General features: G+C 45.5%; 1 protein-coding gene and 1 pseudogene across 1 annotated transcript; both read right to left on the reverse strand.

Annotated features, from left to right (window-relative positions):
* Window positions 1-3,907: 3,907 nt before the first annotated feature.
* On the reverse strand, window positions 3,908-7,033 carry Gas1 (growth arrest specific 1). The gene has a single exon (XM_076843529.1). The coding sequence runs from the start codon at window positions 6,302-6,304 to the stop codon at window positions 5,267-5,269; it is 1,038 nt and encodes a 345-aa protein (XP_076699644.1). The 5' UTR covers window positions 6,305-7,033; the 3' UTR covers window positions 3,908-5,266.
* A 5,598-nt stretch (window positions 7,034-12,631) lies between these two features.
* Window positions 12,632-12,784, reverse strand: LOC143393191 (U1 spliceosomal RNA; annotated as a pseudogene).
* Window positions 12,785-13,112: the final 328 nt, after the last annotated feature.

Consider the following 13,112-nt stretch of genomic DNA (forward strand, 5'->3'; position numbering starts at 1 on the left):
CCTTGATGACATTGTATGTATTCACCTGTTTGCAGACTTTAAAATGTCTTTGGTTTGCTTAAGGAGAGCATGTCAGAGCTACTTGTGGTATGTACCAACCCCACTGAGGGTAACTGAGTCTTTTGATGAACTCTAAAGTTGAACTCAATTATTACAAACTCTGCAAAATATTATTTTGAAAAAATGGCATGCCAGAAAATATAGACATTTGTTTTATTAGGAAGCCCACACTTCCAAAATAAGGGTTGTCAACACTTTTTTAGTTCCAGCAGCTCCTCTTGATTTAGTCACATGCATATTGCACAGGGTTTGGAGGTAACCCTCCAAAATATTAGCTGAAAGCTTCCTCCGAAAGCAAATCTTTCCCACATCCTTCCCTGCAGTTCCTCTTTAAGAGGTGTCAGCCTGGCTGAAAGAATGAAGTGGCTGCACATTGTTTGGCCTTGCTATTATGTGCTTAACATTTCCATAACAAAAGTGCCACTCGACTTCTCCCCGATTAATGCAGCTCGAGGGCTCTTGTCGTCCTTTAATAAAACATTGTTGAAATCATTTATTTAGAGCCCCTGGTTACTAGTGGGAGAATGACCATCTTTGTGCCAAAATATAGTGTATACAGTCCACTATTTTGTAGTAGATCATTCTGTTATTTAAGAAATTGATTAAATGGATGCCTTAGAAGGTATTTATGCTAATCACACATTACTTATGTCATTGGATAGTCAAGGGTGAACCTTTTCAACTGTCTTCCAAGGCAGTCTCTCAAACAGAATACAGTAATGTCCAACTTAACTCACAGGCAGTGAAACCCACTGGAAACTCAGCCCTCCTATAAGTATTCTGGCCACAGAGCATTTGTAACATGATGCTCCCCAACAACCTTGCTTGGAGTAGCTGGGAGAAACCGGGTCAACTGACAAGGGTTTCTGATGTTCCTTGGTGTAAGAGGTCAAAAAACAAAGAATATATGCTTTTCTTTTTCCAGCTTTGAAAAGAAATACATGAAGTTACAATAAAGAGCCTCCACAAGGAACTCAATAAGTTCATGATGCAAAGCCAAAGTTTGAAAGTAAAGAGATTTTCAGTGTGATGTTTGATGTCTAAAAGTTTGGCTGACATTTTTTTCATCTCTTTTTATTTGTTATTACCTAACACTGCTGGGAAGGGGTGAAGGTGATACAGGACAAAGAAAGGAAATCTCAATCCCATGGGGTTTCTCTGGACTCTGGTGCACAGAGGTGTGGCCTTCTGTCTTCACTCATGCCAACCACACTGGAGATCTTACTCCAGATGTGAACATTTAAGAGCCCAGTGGCCCCTTAAATTTGTGACAGTTGGGGCCAGGAGTTGCTTTCTTCCCTGTGAACATTTGTTGGGGCCCTGCCCAAGTAAAGAGATGTCCTGCTACTTAGTAGGAAAATTTTTTCTCTACAGCCACTTTTTTTTTCCACTTCATGTATGTGTATTGCTAGCATACCTTGCTATATATTGTTAAAGATAAACAGAGACCTTATGCTATGTCCATTGTGATTATATACAAAAGCGTTGCTGTGTGTTCGGGTGAGCAGTGAAGCCTGAACCTCCTTCTATTTACTGTATGGTCACTGTCAGTTCAATGAACTGCCCCCTTGTTCTCTACCATTGTCCCACACTCCCTTAAACATTTGTCACTGAAGTGGCTCCAAAGACAAATAAACTGTCACTGAGAATTCAAACCTGCTAACTGGGGAAATGGGAAAGGCTATGAGGACACAGGAGTTTACATGAAATCCAAAAGGAGTTCCTCTTACTCTGTAAGACTTCTGTGGAAAATGGATGGCAGGGTGCCGGGCTGGAGGGACATTTTTTGAGAATTCTCAAGAAAAGCCAAAGATACCTTCTCTTTCATTAATGGTACTCCCAAGGCATTCTCCATAAGACATTTGAGAGCACCAAATGTCCAGAGTTCCAAAGGGCTCCCTGGAGAGGGTGAGATATCACAGATGTCAACATCTGTAAAAACCCTTTCTGCCTAGAAGCAGATGGCAACGTACAGGCCCACAACTAACAGTCCAAGGGACCTAACATCTCAACAGCCTGTTCTGGAAGCTACTAGATCTATGGGGAAGGCAGGGGGTTCCTGGACTCCAGTGTACAATTGTTTAAATTAAAATGGAACACAGATCAGTATTCACTTTCTTCAAGAAAGAAAGCAAAAAGCCTCGTGTCCTCTCTCCCTAAGAGTGAGCTGTGTTGATTTATTCCAGGCAGATGCTTTTGACAGGACCCTGTAAAATCAAGTCGTGAGTTTATTGTAGCAGTTAATTATCAGGCCTTTTCTAGTGCTAATGTCTTTTACTTCTTACTGGGGAAAACTGGGCCTTTTACTGGGACAAAGACTTAACTTTTAGTCAAGAATGTGTTAAAATAACACGAGATGGAGATGATTTAAATATATTTAAGGACAAATGCAGTAGCGTTGCAGAGCATTGCTAACCCCTCCTTGTTTTGTAAAGAGAGCTGATTTCATTTACAAGTCTCTTGGAATACTCTTTGTTCACTTCCCAAAGAAACAACACTCTCAGCTTTGTTTTAACAATATGTTTACTCAACCATTCAGGTGACTGGAGATTCCAACCACACAGGGCTTTCCTAGGCTCAAGTCTGATACTACAACTATCTCAGACTTTCTGATGCTATTCATATTGGAATCTTGGGTTTAGGTGCACCAAGAAGTGTCTGGAATCCCTCCATAAATGTTGGGAAAAGAGCAAGTTAGAGGCAAAGGAAACTTCCAAAGTTGGGGGTGGGAACTGGTAGAAGGAAGTTGGAAGGGGCATAGCTTTGTTAATTACTTTAGGCAGCAGAGAAATCTGGTTATGTTTTCTCAGTACATGTTAATATCAAATAAAGAGACACCAGATCTTGCTAATCTGTCGACCCCTCAGACAAAGTTTATTTGTGGTGACTTTTAAACTCCTGACTTGCCTTCCAATCACCGCGTTTAAAATGAAAAGCTTTAAATAAACACCCGGAATAGAAGATAAATAAACTTTTTTTTCCCCCCTTGCAAGTGCCTAGCTTGGCGAGGTTCAAGCTCAAATCCCCAGAGGACAGAGCTCTCTCTTTTGTGTTAATGTTTAAAAGATTTTCCAATGCCGGAGTTTATTCCTACTGCAAACATTTCTATTTACAAGGTCAAGTGTATCAGCACTCGACACAGCTTAAGAGTGTAATTATTTATCTAAGGGCGTTTGAGTGTAGATCAGTAGCTCTGGCAGAAACCCAGCCTTCAGCCCACTGCTAAACAACCCCTCACAACAATATTACAAGTTCTGGTAATTATTCCTCTCCCCAGTGTGTTTACTTTTGTCCGCCTGAATGTTTTGTAACAAAATTTTGTACTTTTCTTTTTCTTTCTTTTTTCTTTTTTTTAACCAAAAGTGTGAAAATGACTTTGAAGTATTTGAGTCGTGTAGGCTTCTTAGGACCTATTGGTAACAGATGTTATTGGCATGTTTGATTGTATGAGAATGTCTAGTAGCCACAGAGGACACTCCTGGGGGTTAGCGGCCTAAGGAAGGGGGGCTCTGGAGGGAGAGAGGATCTCAGTGGAACACAGGGAGGGGGAAATGTGCTGCCTGGGTTATTTTCAAATTATACACTGGAGACAACGTTTTGTGACTTTTTTCCACAAATGCAAAAACCAATGGAGGACAGCCACATATCTTTTTAACAGCCTCATTTACAGATGTCCAATTGTTCATTAAAGGCAGAAACAACAGCCTGCATTTCTTGTCATGGACTGTATTTTCAGTTGATGATGGATTCCCAGGGCCCCCTCTAAGCCCCTCCTCACCTATTATTGGGTTAACCACAGTGTAACTCTGAAAAGTAACTACAACATATTCTTTGTTTAAACTCTTTACTGATGCACACATTTTAATAAAACAAATAACAAAAAGTACACAAAGCCATAGTTATTAAAACATAGGACTTTAAAAAATGTCTATAAAAATACAATGTTTAAGGCAGATTGGAAATGTATTTATACATTTCTACAATGTCCATAAATTCTCTTGAAAATAAGAATGTTACTTCAAATCTATAAAATACACTGTACATTTTAAGACTGTTCTAAATATAGCATACTTCAAAATGGATTGTGGGTTTGGATCCGTGGTGACAAATGGATTCTATACATTTCTGGGGGAAAGATGTAACATGGATGAAGATTTAAAACTTTTAATTTCTTTTTAAAAATAAATTATTTCTGAAGCATACAATTTATAAAAATTCTATATACAAAATACAGCAACTGGTAACAAACCCCAGTTTTAATACACTTTATATACGATGTACCAGGGTTTAATGCCCTGATAGGAGCAGAGGCAATATATGGTCTCTGCATACTGAATATACAATTAATTAACTTCTTGATGAAAAGAACAAAAATGACAGAAAGCAAACACGTAAAGAAGCTTCATAGATGGCAGTGGAGAGCTTTTTAAAATAAAAAGTTGCATTCTTTAATACCAGAGACCAGCATTTTTGGGACCCTTAATCCTAAGAAATGTGCCAAGAGATCAGAGTGGTAGCAATGAGATTAAGGCCAAGGGCTCAAAGTTATCTAAAACTAATTTAGGGTTTTTCCCCTAAGGCGATCACCCACCTCCCAAACCCAATGTCACTGAGAAATCTAGGTGCTGATGCCAATAGTAAACGAACGAATTGGTAGGTGGGACTTTTCTATTATTTACTTACGATTGCTATGTCCACACTGGCCACAAGCAGTAACAGTCGATATTGGCACTGTTTTTCCCCCTCACGGGGAAACACTAATAGCCCCTCTGCAAATGTAATTCCTTCTTCAATCCCTGCCCTCCCGCCCGACACCGCCAGGTCCCTGGACCCCCAACCCCCATGGGTCAGCACACTCTCTTCCAAATACAGGACTCCAATTTTCTCCCCCACGTCCGTTCCCTTCAGGGTATCCTGAACTCAACAGATTTCTGCAGGAAAGATCAGTTGGTTGTTTCTGGAGCCTAAATGGGGTGCGAGAGAGAAGGTCCAAGAAATCATACTCCGGAGAGGGGACGGGGAAATGCCAAAAGTCGTGGTGGAAGAATGGCAAGGCTGAGTCGATTTGGAAAAAGTTTTGGGAAGTATCCTCGATCATCTTCTTTCTGTCCCCGGGCCACTGGTGCCCCGAAGCTGGGGCAAGCCGGAAAGCAAGCACCGGAGCGGGGCGTAGGTCCTCCAGCAGCCAGCGGCTGGGGCACAAGGCCTAAATGAACCGTCCGAACAGCAGCAGCAAGATGGAGGCGAAAGGCGTCCAGGCTCCTCGGGGCGCCGAGCGGCCACCGCCGCTGCCGCTCCTGCGCCCGGGTCCGTACGGCAGGTCCCCGCGGCCGCCCGCAGCAGCAGCGCCGCCGCCCGGGCGCGGCGGGTGCGGGACTCCGTCGTCATCGTCCAGAGGTTGCTCGCCTCCAGCACCCCCGGGGCGCTGCTCGTCGTCGTAGTCCTCGTCGTAGTAATCGTCCAGGCCCCCGTCCGAGCCGCTGCTGCCGGGGCCATTGCCCAGCTCCGCGCCGAAGCACAGGCGGGCCATGTTCTCCTTGACCGACTCACAAATGGGCCGCTCCAGGCCATCGCACACGCAGTCATTGAGCAATGCCGCCTTGGGCACGGCCAGCATATCCTCGATGACGGTGCGGCACTCGTCCGTGCAGCGCAGCCCGTTGAAGAGCTTACCGCAGTAGGTCAGATAGCGGTTGAGCGCCAGGTTACAGCGGCTGTCGCGGTCGCAGCGCCGCCGGGCCTCGGTGCAGCCCATGACCCCGCCCGCGCCCGGGCCGCCTGCGCCGCCGCTGCTCGTCCGGGGCAGGCATGGCTCAATGGCGCGCTTAGTGGACTTGCAGTTCTCGTCCTGTGCGCAATCACAGTCCTCCAGAGCGGGCCCGCGGCGCGTGTGGTTGAGCTGAATTAGGGCCGAGATGCAGTGGCTCGGGCAGCGCCAGCGAGAGGAGAAAGAGGCGGCCGAGGCCGGGAAGGCGGCTGCTGCGGCCCCCGGAGCGTCGCCCCCGCTGCGCTGCGCCAACACCGGCGCGCACGCCTCGGCGTATTGGTTGTAGGCGTAGCTGCACTCCGGCTCCCCCTGGCACTGCAGCAGCGCCTGCCAGCAGATGAGACGGCGGCCGTGCGCCAGTCCCGAGCCCCGCGGCGCCGAGCCCAGAAGCTGCAGTAGCGCCATCAGGCACAGCCAGGCGCCCGGCACGGTTCCCCCGCGGGCCCCGCCGCCGCCGCCCAGCAGCGCGGCCACCATCGCGGGCAGCGGCGGCCTCCGGGCGAGGAGGGAAAAGGAGACGAGGCGCGGGGAGCAGTGGACGCGGAGCCGGTGGAAAAGTTTGCCCAAGTCCTGCCCACTTCTTGCATGAGTGTCTTCATAAATCCATGCGCGCCGCTGGCTGATGCCCCGCTGGTGGCAGAGGTGGGCTCTTGCTCCGGGTGCGGTGGCTTCCTGGAAATGTTCAGCCGCCGAGATCTTGCCCCGATTCTCCAACCAGATAGCCCTCCGCTCGGCCCCCAGAGGTGGCGGGAGTCTCTCACTGCCGCCCCGGGGGGCTGCGGGCCGCGGGCCCGCGGCGAGGTTGCAGGACCGCGCGGCACCGCGGGTGCATTTTGCTCCGCGCCTGCGGATAAGTTGTGCGGCCGGCGGCGTCTGAACCGGCTGCTTGCGCTGCGGCCGCTGCGGGTCCTTCCTCTCGGGCTCAGCACCGAGTCGCCGCCGGCTCTCGCATCGCGCCGCTTCCTGGCTCGTCGTCCGTGAGCTGCCCGCCTTCCCGCGGCCCGGCCGCCCCGCGTCCCCTCCCCCTCCGCCCGCGGCGACCCCGGCCTCAGCGGAGCTCCGGGAAGGGCCTTCTAGGAGGCGCGGAGAGAACAAGAAACTCGGCGCGGCCGGAGAGCGGCTCCCGGGTTTCCTTAGGCGGCGGCTTCTCGGGTGACCAGAAGCCCGGGGAGCGGATCCGCTGAGCCGGGCTGCGGACTCTTTAGCAGTGAGGCTTTAAATACAAAAGTGGGCCGGGAGCCCCCGCGTGGTGCCGCGGTGCCCCCTCATTATGCATGCATGGAAAAGCAAACAAACAAAAACATTAGCAACGCTCCTCCGGCTCGCGGAGCCCCGGCCCCGCGCGCTCCGAGCCTGCCCGCTTTCTCCTTTCTCCACTCTCTTTCGCCCTTTGCTCGGCCCCCTTTCCCGGCTTTTCGAGATGCTATTGGTCCTGCCTGTTGTTGTTGAAACTTTTTTTTTTTTTTTTTTTTTTTTTACGAGCCGCTGGAGTGGGGTTGCGGAGTGGGGGAGGGCGGGGGGGTGGTGGGCAGCTCACATTCAGGCATTCAAGGCTTGAAAGGAACGGCTTAGGGAGCCTGACAGAGGCCTGGAGCTCCTCCTACTCTTAAGGAGGCTCGGATATGGAGCCCTAGCTCGCGCACAGAACCAATGGCTAGGCTTAGGGGCAGCTGTTAGCATCCGGCTCAGCCACGGGCCTTTTTGTTTGGTCCTTTTTCCTTCTTCTTTTTTTTTTTTTTTTTTTTTTTTTGAGGGCAGTTGTATTAGTTCTCACCGATCCTACCTCCAACTCCCCATCTGTGCCTTCGCCTAGTTTCAGAAATCAGTTCATTTGTCAGGTTCCCTATCTTTGAGTTCTGGTCATGACGGGGACCGGGCTGGAGAAGACTCCAGATAATTTAATGTGGGGCTTTTGAAACAACCCCCCCCCCCCGCGCGCGCGCACACACACACACACACACACACACACACGGTGCAAGAAAGACGCACGCTCACTTCAGTTGGGGAGATGTTAATCAGAAATTTACAGCCCTCCCTCTCCAGCACCAGCTAGCCGAACTGGTAGGTATGACTCTTGCACCAGGCAACGTTTTCAAATTGCAAGACAGAAATCCAATTAACCGAATCATTTTCTTAGGAATATATTTATAACTCGCACGGTAATCGAGAAATAATAGCAGCATTAAAAAATTTCAGGAATGTTGAGCAGTACCACCCGGCCGCAGTCACAACACACAGGAAGGAGATAAATCGACACGCAGCAAGGTTTGTATTAAAGTGTAAGTTTCAGTCCTCATTAGGACTTGGGAAGCTGGTTTAAAGGAAGCGGCCCTGCAGCCCCAACAGCTTTTGCAATCCTGGAGCGGGACTTTAAGAGCTACCTTAACTGGGGCGCAACGCAGCCTTCGGCCACCAGAGGCACCGGGCGTCTGCGGCCTGTCAAAAACTGGCGCTTTTTTACTCCCCTTTCCGTGGAGAGACTATCAACTCCATCTGTCACAAAAATTAAGGCTAAATCTCCTCTCCAGAAGCGGAGGGAGCCGGGGCTCCAGCGAGCTCAGAGTTGGGCTGCGCCACTCTTCAGAGTCCAAGTGAATGTGAAATGGCAAAAGTCAGAGTCACAGCCACAGCCACAGCACGCTTGCATATCGGATTGCAGAAAAGCCTCCTGCACACGCGGAGACTGCAGTAACCCCTAGAGGCGCTGGGTCTGCCTTGGAAATCTGGACCTCTGCAAGTCCGCAAACAAACAAAAAACCTTCAAAGAGTCAGGTTGAGCTAAGACAGATCATCTTCCTCTGTCTTGAATAGTAGAAAAGACACAATATAAAACTATACTTAAAAAATAATAGGAAGACTGCAACTTCGTGATACATCAAAACAACCATATCCCTGGCTGTTTTTGTTTGTTTGTTTGTTTTGTTTTTTGTGGTCGCACGTGTGTGTGTGTGTGTGTGTGTGTGTGTGTTTGGGGGCGGGGGTATTTGGACTTGTCATCTTAGTCCTTCCCTCTCAAACAGGCCAAAAGAGCTTGGAAACCTCATCCCTTCTCTGTGACTTGGATCTCTCATGTATAAGGTTCAAGGGTAGATTAGACACTTAAGATCCCTTCCATCAGTAATGATCTGTGATCTTAAGGAGCAAGTTTAAGTTTCAGTCGCTTCTTTAAGTTACTGATTTAGGTCCTTGAGTTCCTTTAGAGTAGTCTCAAAATAGCCTGGAGGCCTTGTTTAAAATTTTCTGAAGGCCTTGTTTAAAATTCAGATTGCTGGCTTTGGGAGTTTCTGATTGGTAAAACTGGGCCCCCTGAGAATCTGCATTCTTAACAAGTTCTCAGGATACTGCTGCTGCTTGTCTGAGACCATACTTTGAGAACCTCTACCCTAAAGTTTTTAGATTGATTGATTGATTGTAAAATTAGCTACACCGTGGCCTTGATAGAACTCTCAGGGGAATGGGCAGCCCAAGAGCTCTGCATGCTCTAGGGACACACCACGCATTTGTATAGCATTGGCATTGCACACTTGAAGGGGCTGTCATCTCCCTTTTTGTTGGATTCTTTCCATCCATTCAAAATAGACGATACTTTCTCCTATTTTATACACAAGAACAAAGAACTTTTCTAGACCACAAGTTCCTATACAAGAGTATGCCATTTCTATGAAAACTGTTTTGCTTTTTTTCCACTCTCTCTTCCAGTTCTCCTCTTGATTCACTCTTCTCAATTAATCCTCCATTTCACTTCTCAAAGTCATCAGTGATGGAAATATTGCTTTGAATGGTCACTTCTCAGTTGTTATCTTGATTTTACAGCAGAAAAAAAAAAGTGGCTTTCAGGATTCAATACATTTCTTTCCGTATTTTACTCCCAGGCAGCTCTTCTCCCTCTAAATTTTCTCCTTAGGTGATCCCTTAGGTGATCTTATCCAGTATCTTGGTTTTAACTACATCAACTAATTTGACATTTTCAACCTCAGTCTTTGGTCTCTATTTTTATATATTCATTTACTGGTTCAAAGAATATTTTACACTTAGTTTATTTGCTGATCTTTCTGTGATAGTCTCCAACATTGGTCTCCATCAGTGTTCTCTCTCCATTCATATCAGTGCAACTCAGATAAAGAGGCAGAGTCTTTTTTTTTTTTTTTTTACTTAATTGTTTTACTTGTTCTTTTTGGATATACATAACAGTAGAATGTATTTTGACATATTATACATACATGGATTATAACTTATCCTAATTAGGTTACCATTCTTGTGGTTGTACATGATGAGGAGTTTCACTGGGTATGTATTCATATATGACCATATGAAAGTTATGTCTGATTCATCCTTCTCTCTTTCCTACTCTCATCCCCATTTCCTTTCTTTAATTACCCTTTGTCTAATCCAATGAAATTCTATTCTTCCCTCCCACTACTTATTGTGTGTTAGCATCCACATATTAGAGAGAACATTTGGCCTTTGGATTTATGGGGATGGCTTATTGCAGTTCCATCCATTTACTAGTAAATGCTATAATTTCATTCTTTCTGGCTGAGTAATATTCCATTGTGTATATACACCACATTTTCTTTATCCATTCATCTGTTGACAAGCATCTAAGTTGGTTTCATAGCTTTGCTGTTGTGAAATGAGCCACTACTAAACATTGATGTGGTTACATCACTGTAGTATGCTGATTTTAAGTCCTTTGGGTATATAACAAGGAGTGGGATAACTGGGTCAAATGATGGTTCCATTCCAAGTTTTCTGAGGCATCTTCATATTGCTTTTCAGAGTAGTTGCACCAGTCCCACCAGCAATGTATGATTATAACTTTTCCCCCACATCCTTGTCAACATTTATTGTTACTTGTATTCTTGCTAAGTTGCCATTCTGACTGGAGTGAGATGGAATCTCAGTGTAATTTTGATTTGCATTTCTCTCGTTGCAAGAGATGCTGAACATTTTTTCATATATTTGTTGACCATTCTTATTTTATCTTCTTCGAAGTGCCTGTTCAGTTCCTTTGCCCATTTATTGATTGGATTATTATTATTACTTTTTGTTTGGTGTTAAATTTTTTCGAGTTCTTTGTATATACTGGAGATTAATGCTGTATCTCAGGTGCAGGGGGCAAAGATTTTCTCCCATTCTCTAGGCTCTCTTTTTATATTCTTCATTGTTTCCTTTGCTGTGAAGAAGATTTTTAGTTTGATACAATTCCATTGATTCTTGATTTTACTTCTTGCGCTTAAGAGGAGTGTGGTTGAGGAATTACATTCCTAAGCTGACATAATAGAGATTTGAGCCTACTTTTTCTTCTAGTAGGCACAGAGTCTTTGGTCTAATGCCTAGGTCCATGATTCACTTCGAGTTGACTTTTGTGCAGGGAGAGAGATCAGGTCAAATTTCATTCTACTACACATGGATTTCCAGTTATCCTAGCAACATTTTGTGAAGAGGCTATCTTTTCTCCAATGTATGTTTTTAGCACCTTTGTCTAGTATGAGATAACTTTATATATGTTGGTTTGTCTCTGTGTCTTCTATTCTATTCTACTGGTTTTCATGTCTATTTTGGTGCCAAAACCATGCTGTTTTTGTTACTATAGCTCCTTAGTATAATTTAAAGTCTGATATTGGAAAGGAGGTAGAGTCTTAATTCTTTTCTTCTTCAATCTTGGGCAGGCCTTAGTGACTTTGACCAATAAAATATGGTGGAAATGACTGACATTTTATAGCTTTCAAGGCTAATCACATGAAACTTTACAGCTTCTACCTGGGCTCTTGCAATGCTTTCTCTGGAGAAGCTGTATGGTTTGGATGTCAGGTGTCTCCCAAAAGCTCACGTGTGAGACAATGCAAGAAGGTTCAGAAGAGAACCTTGTTGTAAGAGTCTTAACCCAATCAGTGCATTAATCCCTGATGGGATTAATTAAAGTGGTAGGGTGTTTCTGGAGGAGGTGGGAATTGGGGCATGGGCTAGAGGTATATATTTTGTATTTGGAGAGTGGAGTCTCTCTTTCTTTCTCTGCTTCTTTATCACCATCTTGTGAGCTGCTTCCCTCTGCCACACTCTCTCACCATGATGTTCAACCTCACCTCAAGTCCCAAGGAGTGGAACCATTCTGTGGACAAAGACCTCTGAAATCGTGAGCCCTCAAATAAACTTTTCCTCCTCTATAGTTGTTCTGGTCAGACCTTTTAGTCATAACTGAAAAAAAAAAAATAGCTAAAACAGAAGCTGATCCCCTTGAGATAGCCATGTTGTGAGGAAGCCTAAGCTTTCCATTTTTAGAGGTTATATCAAGATCTTTGGCCATCTTCCTGCCATTTTAGCCATGTGAATGAAGAATATATTAAATGTGTAATTAAAAACATGTCTTGGATTCCAGCGCAGTCCAATCTTCAGATGACTCCAGCTTCAGCTGTCACTTTACTGAAAGTACGTGAGAGGAACACCAAACCAGGGTCTGGACCAGGTGAGGAAAATGAGAAATCTATGTGAAAAATTTAAGAAGCGACTCACTGTCATAATGGTATAGTGGTTCTGTGGAGTCCCTAAGAGTGAATGTGCTATGGTTTGGATCTGGAATGTCCTCCAAAAGCTCCTGTGTTGAGCTTTTTGGGGACATTCCAGTGTAACAATGATCAGAGGTGGGGCTTTGGGGAAGTGATTGGATCATGAGGGTGCTGATCTTATCAATGAATTAATCCACTGATGAGTTCATAGTTGAATGGGCTATTAGAAGTTGGAGGAAGTAGGACACTGAGGGCTTGTCTTTGAAGAGCATATTTTGTCTCCAGACACTCGCCCCCACATGAGTCTAGCATGAGTCTAGTCCCCCACTATCACAAATTATGCAGTTGAGTTACCCACATTTGGGGAAGTCATATCTGGAGTGCAATGGATAAGCCTCACCCTGTGAAAACCACCTTTATGGTCATGGTATCTCCCTTGCCAGGTAAGTATTATTAATTCTTGGGAACAAAGTAGAAGAATGGGAACCCTGTGGGAAAGGACACTTCACTGATGGACACCAAAGTTGGGTCATTCCCACAGCCCAAAATCTGGAGACTCCTCTGAGCTCCACTTTTTATCTTTCTTCAGAACTATCTACATATTCTTGAGCCTTGTTAATTCTAAGAATATGCCACTCACATCCAGCCTTCCTGTCTCCTCAACTGCCCTGTTTTTTAGAAGTTTTCCTCATTGTTGAACACTAGGTGTTTCCTAACTTGTCCTCTAAACCAGAGTCCAAAGTAGGGAAGCACCTTCAAAGCACTTGGGAGCTTTTTCA

This window comes from Callospermophilus lateralis, chromosome 2, assembly GCF_048772815.1.
Source record: "Callospermophilus lateralis isolate mCalLat2 chromosome 2, mCalLat2.hap1, whole genome shotgun sequence".
NCBI classification, from domain to species: Eukaryota; Metazoa; Chordata; class Mammalia; order Rodentia; family Sciuridae; genus Callospermophilus; species Callospermophilus lateralis.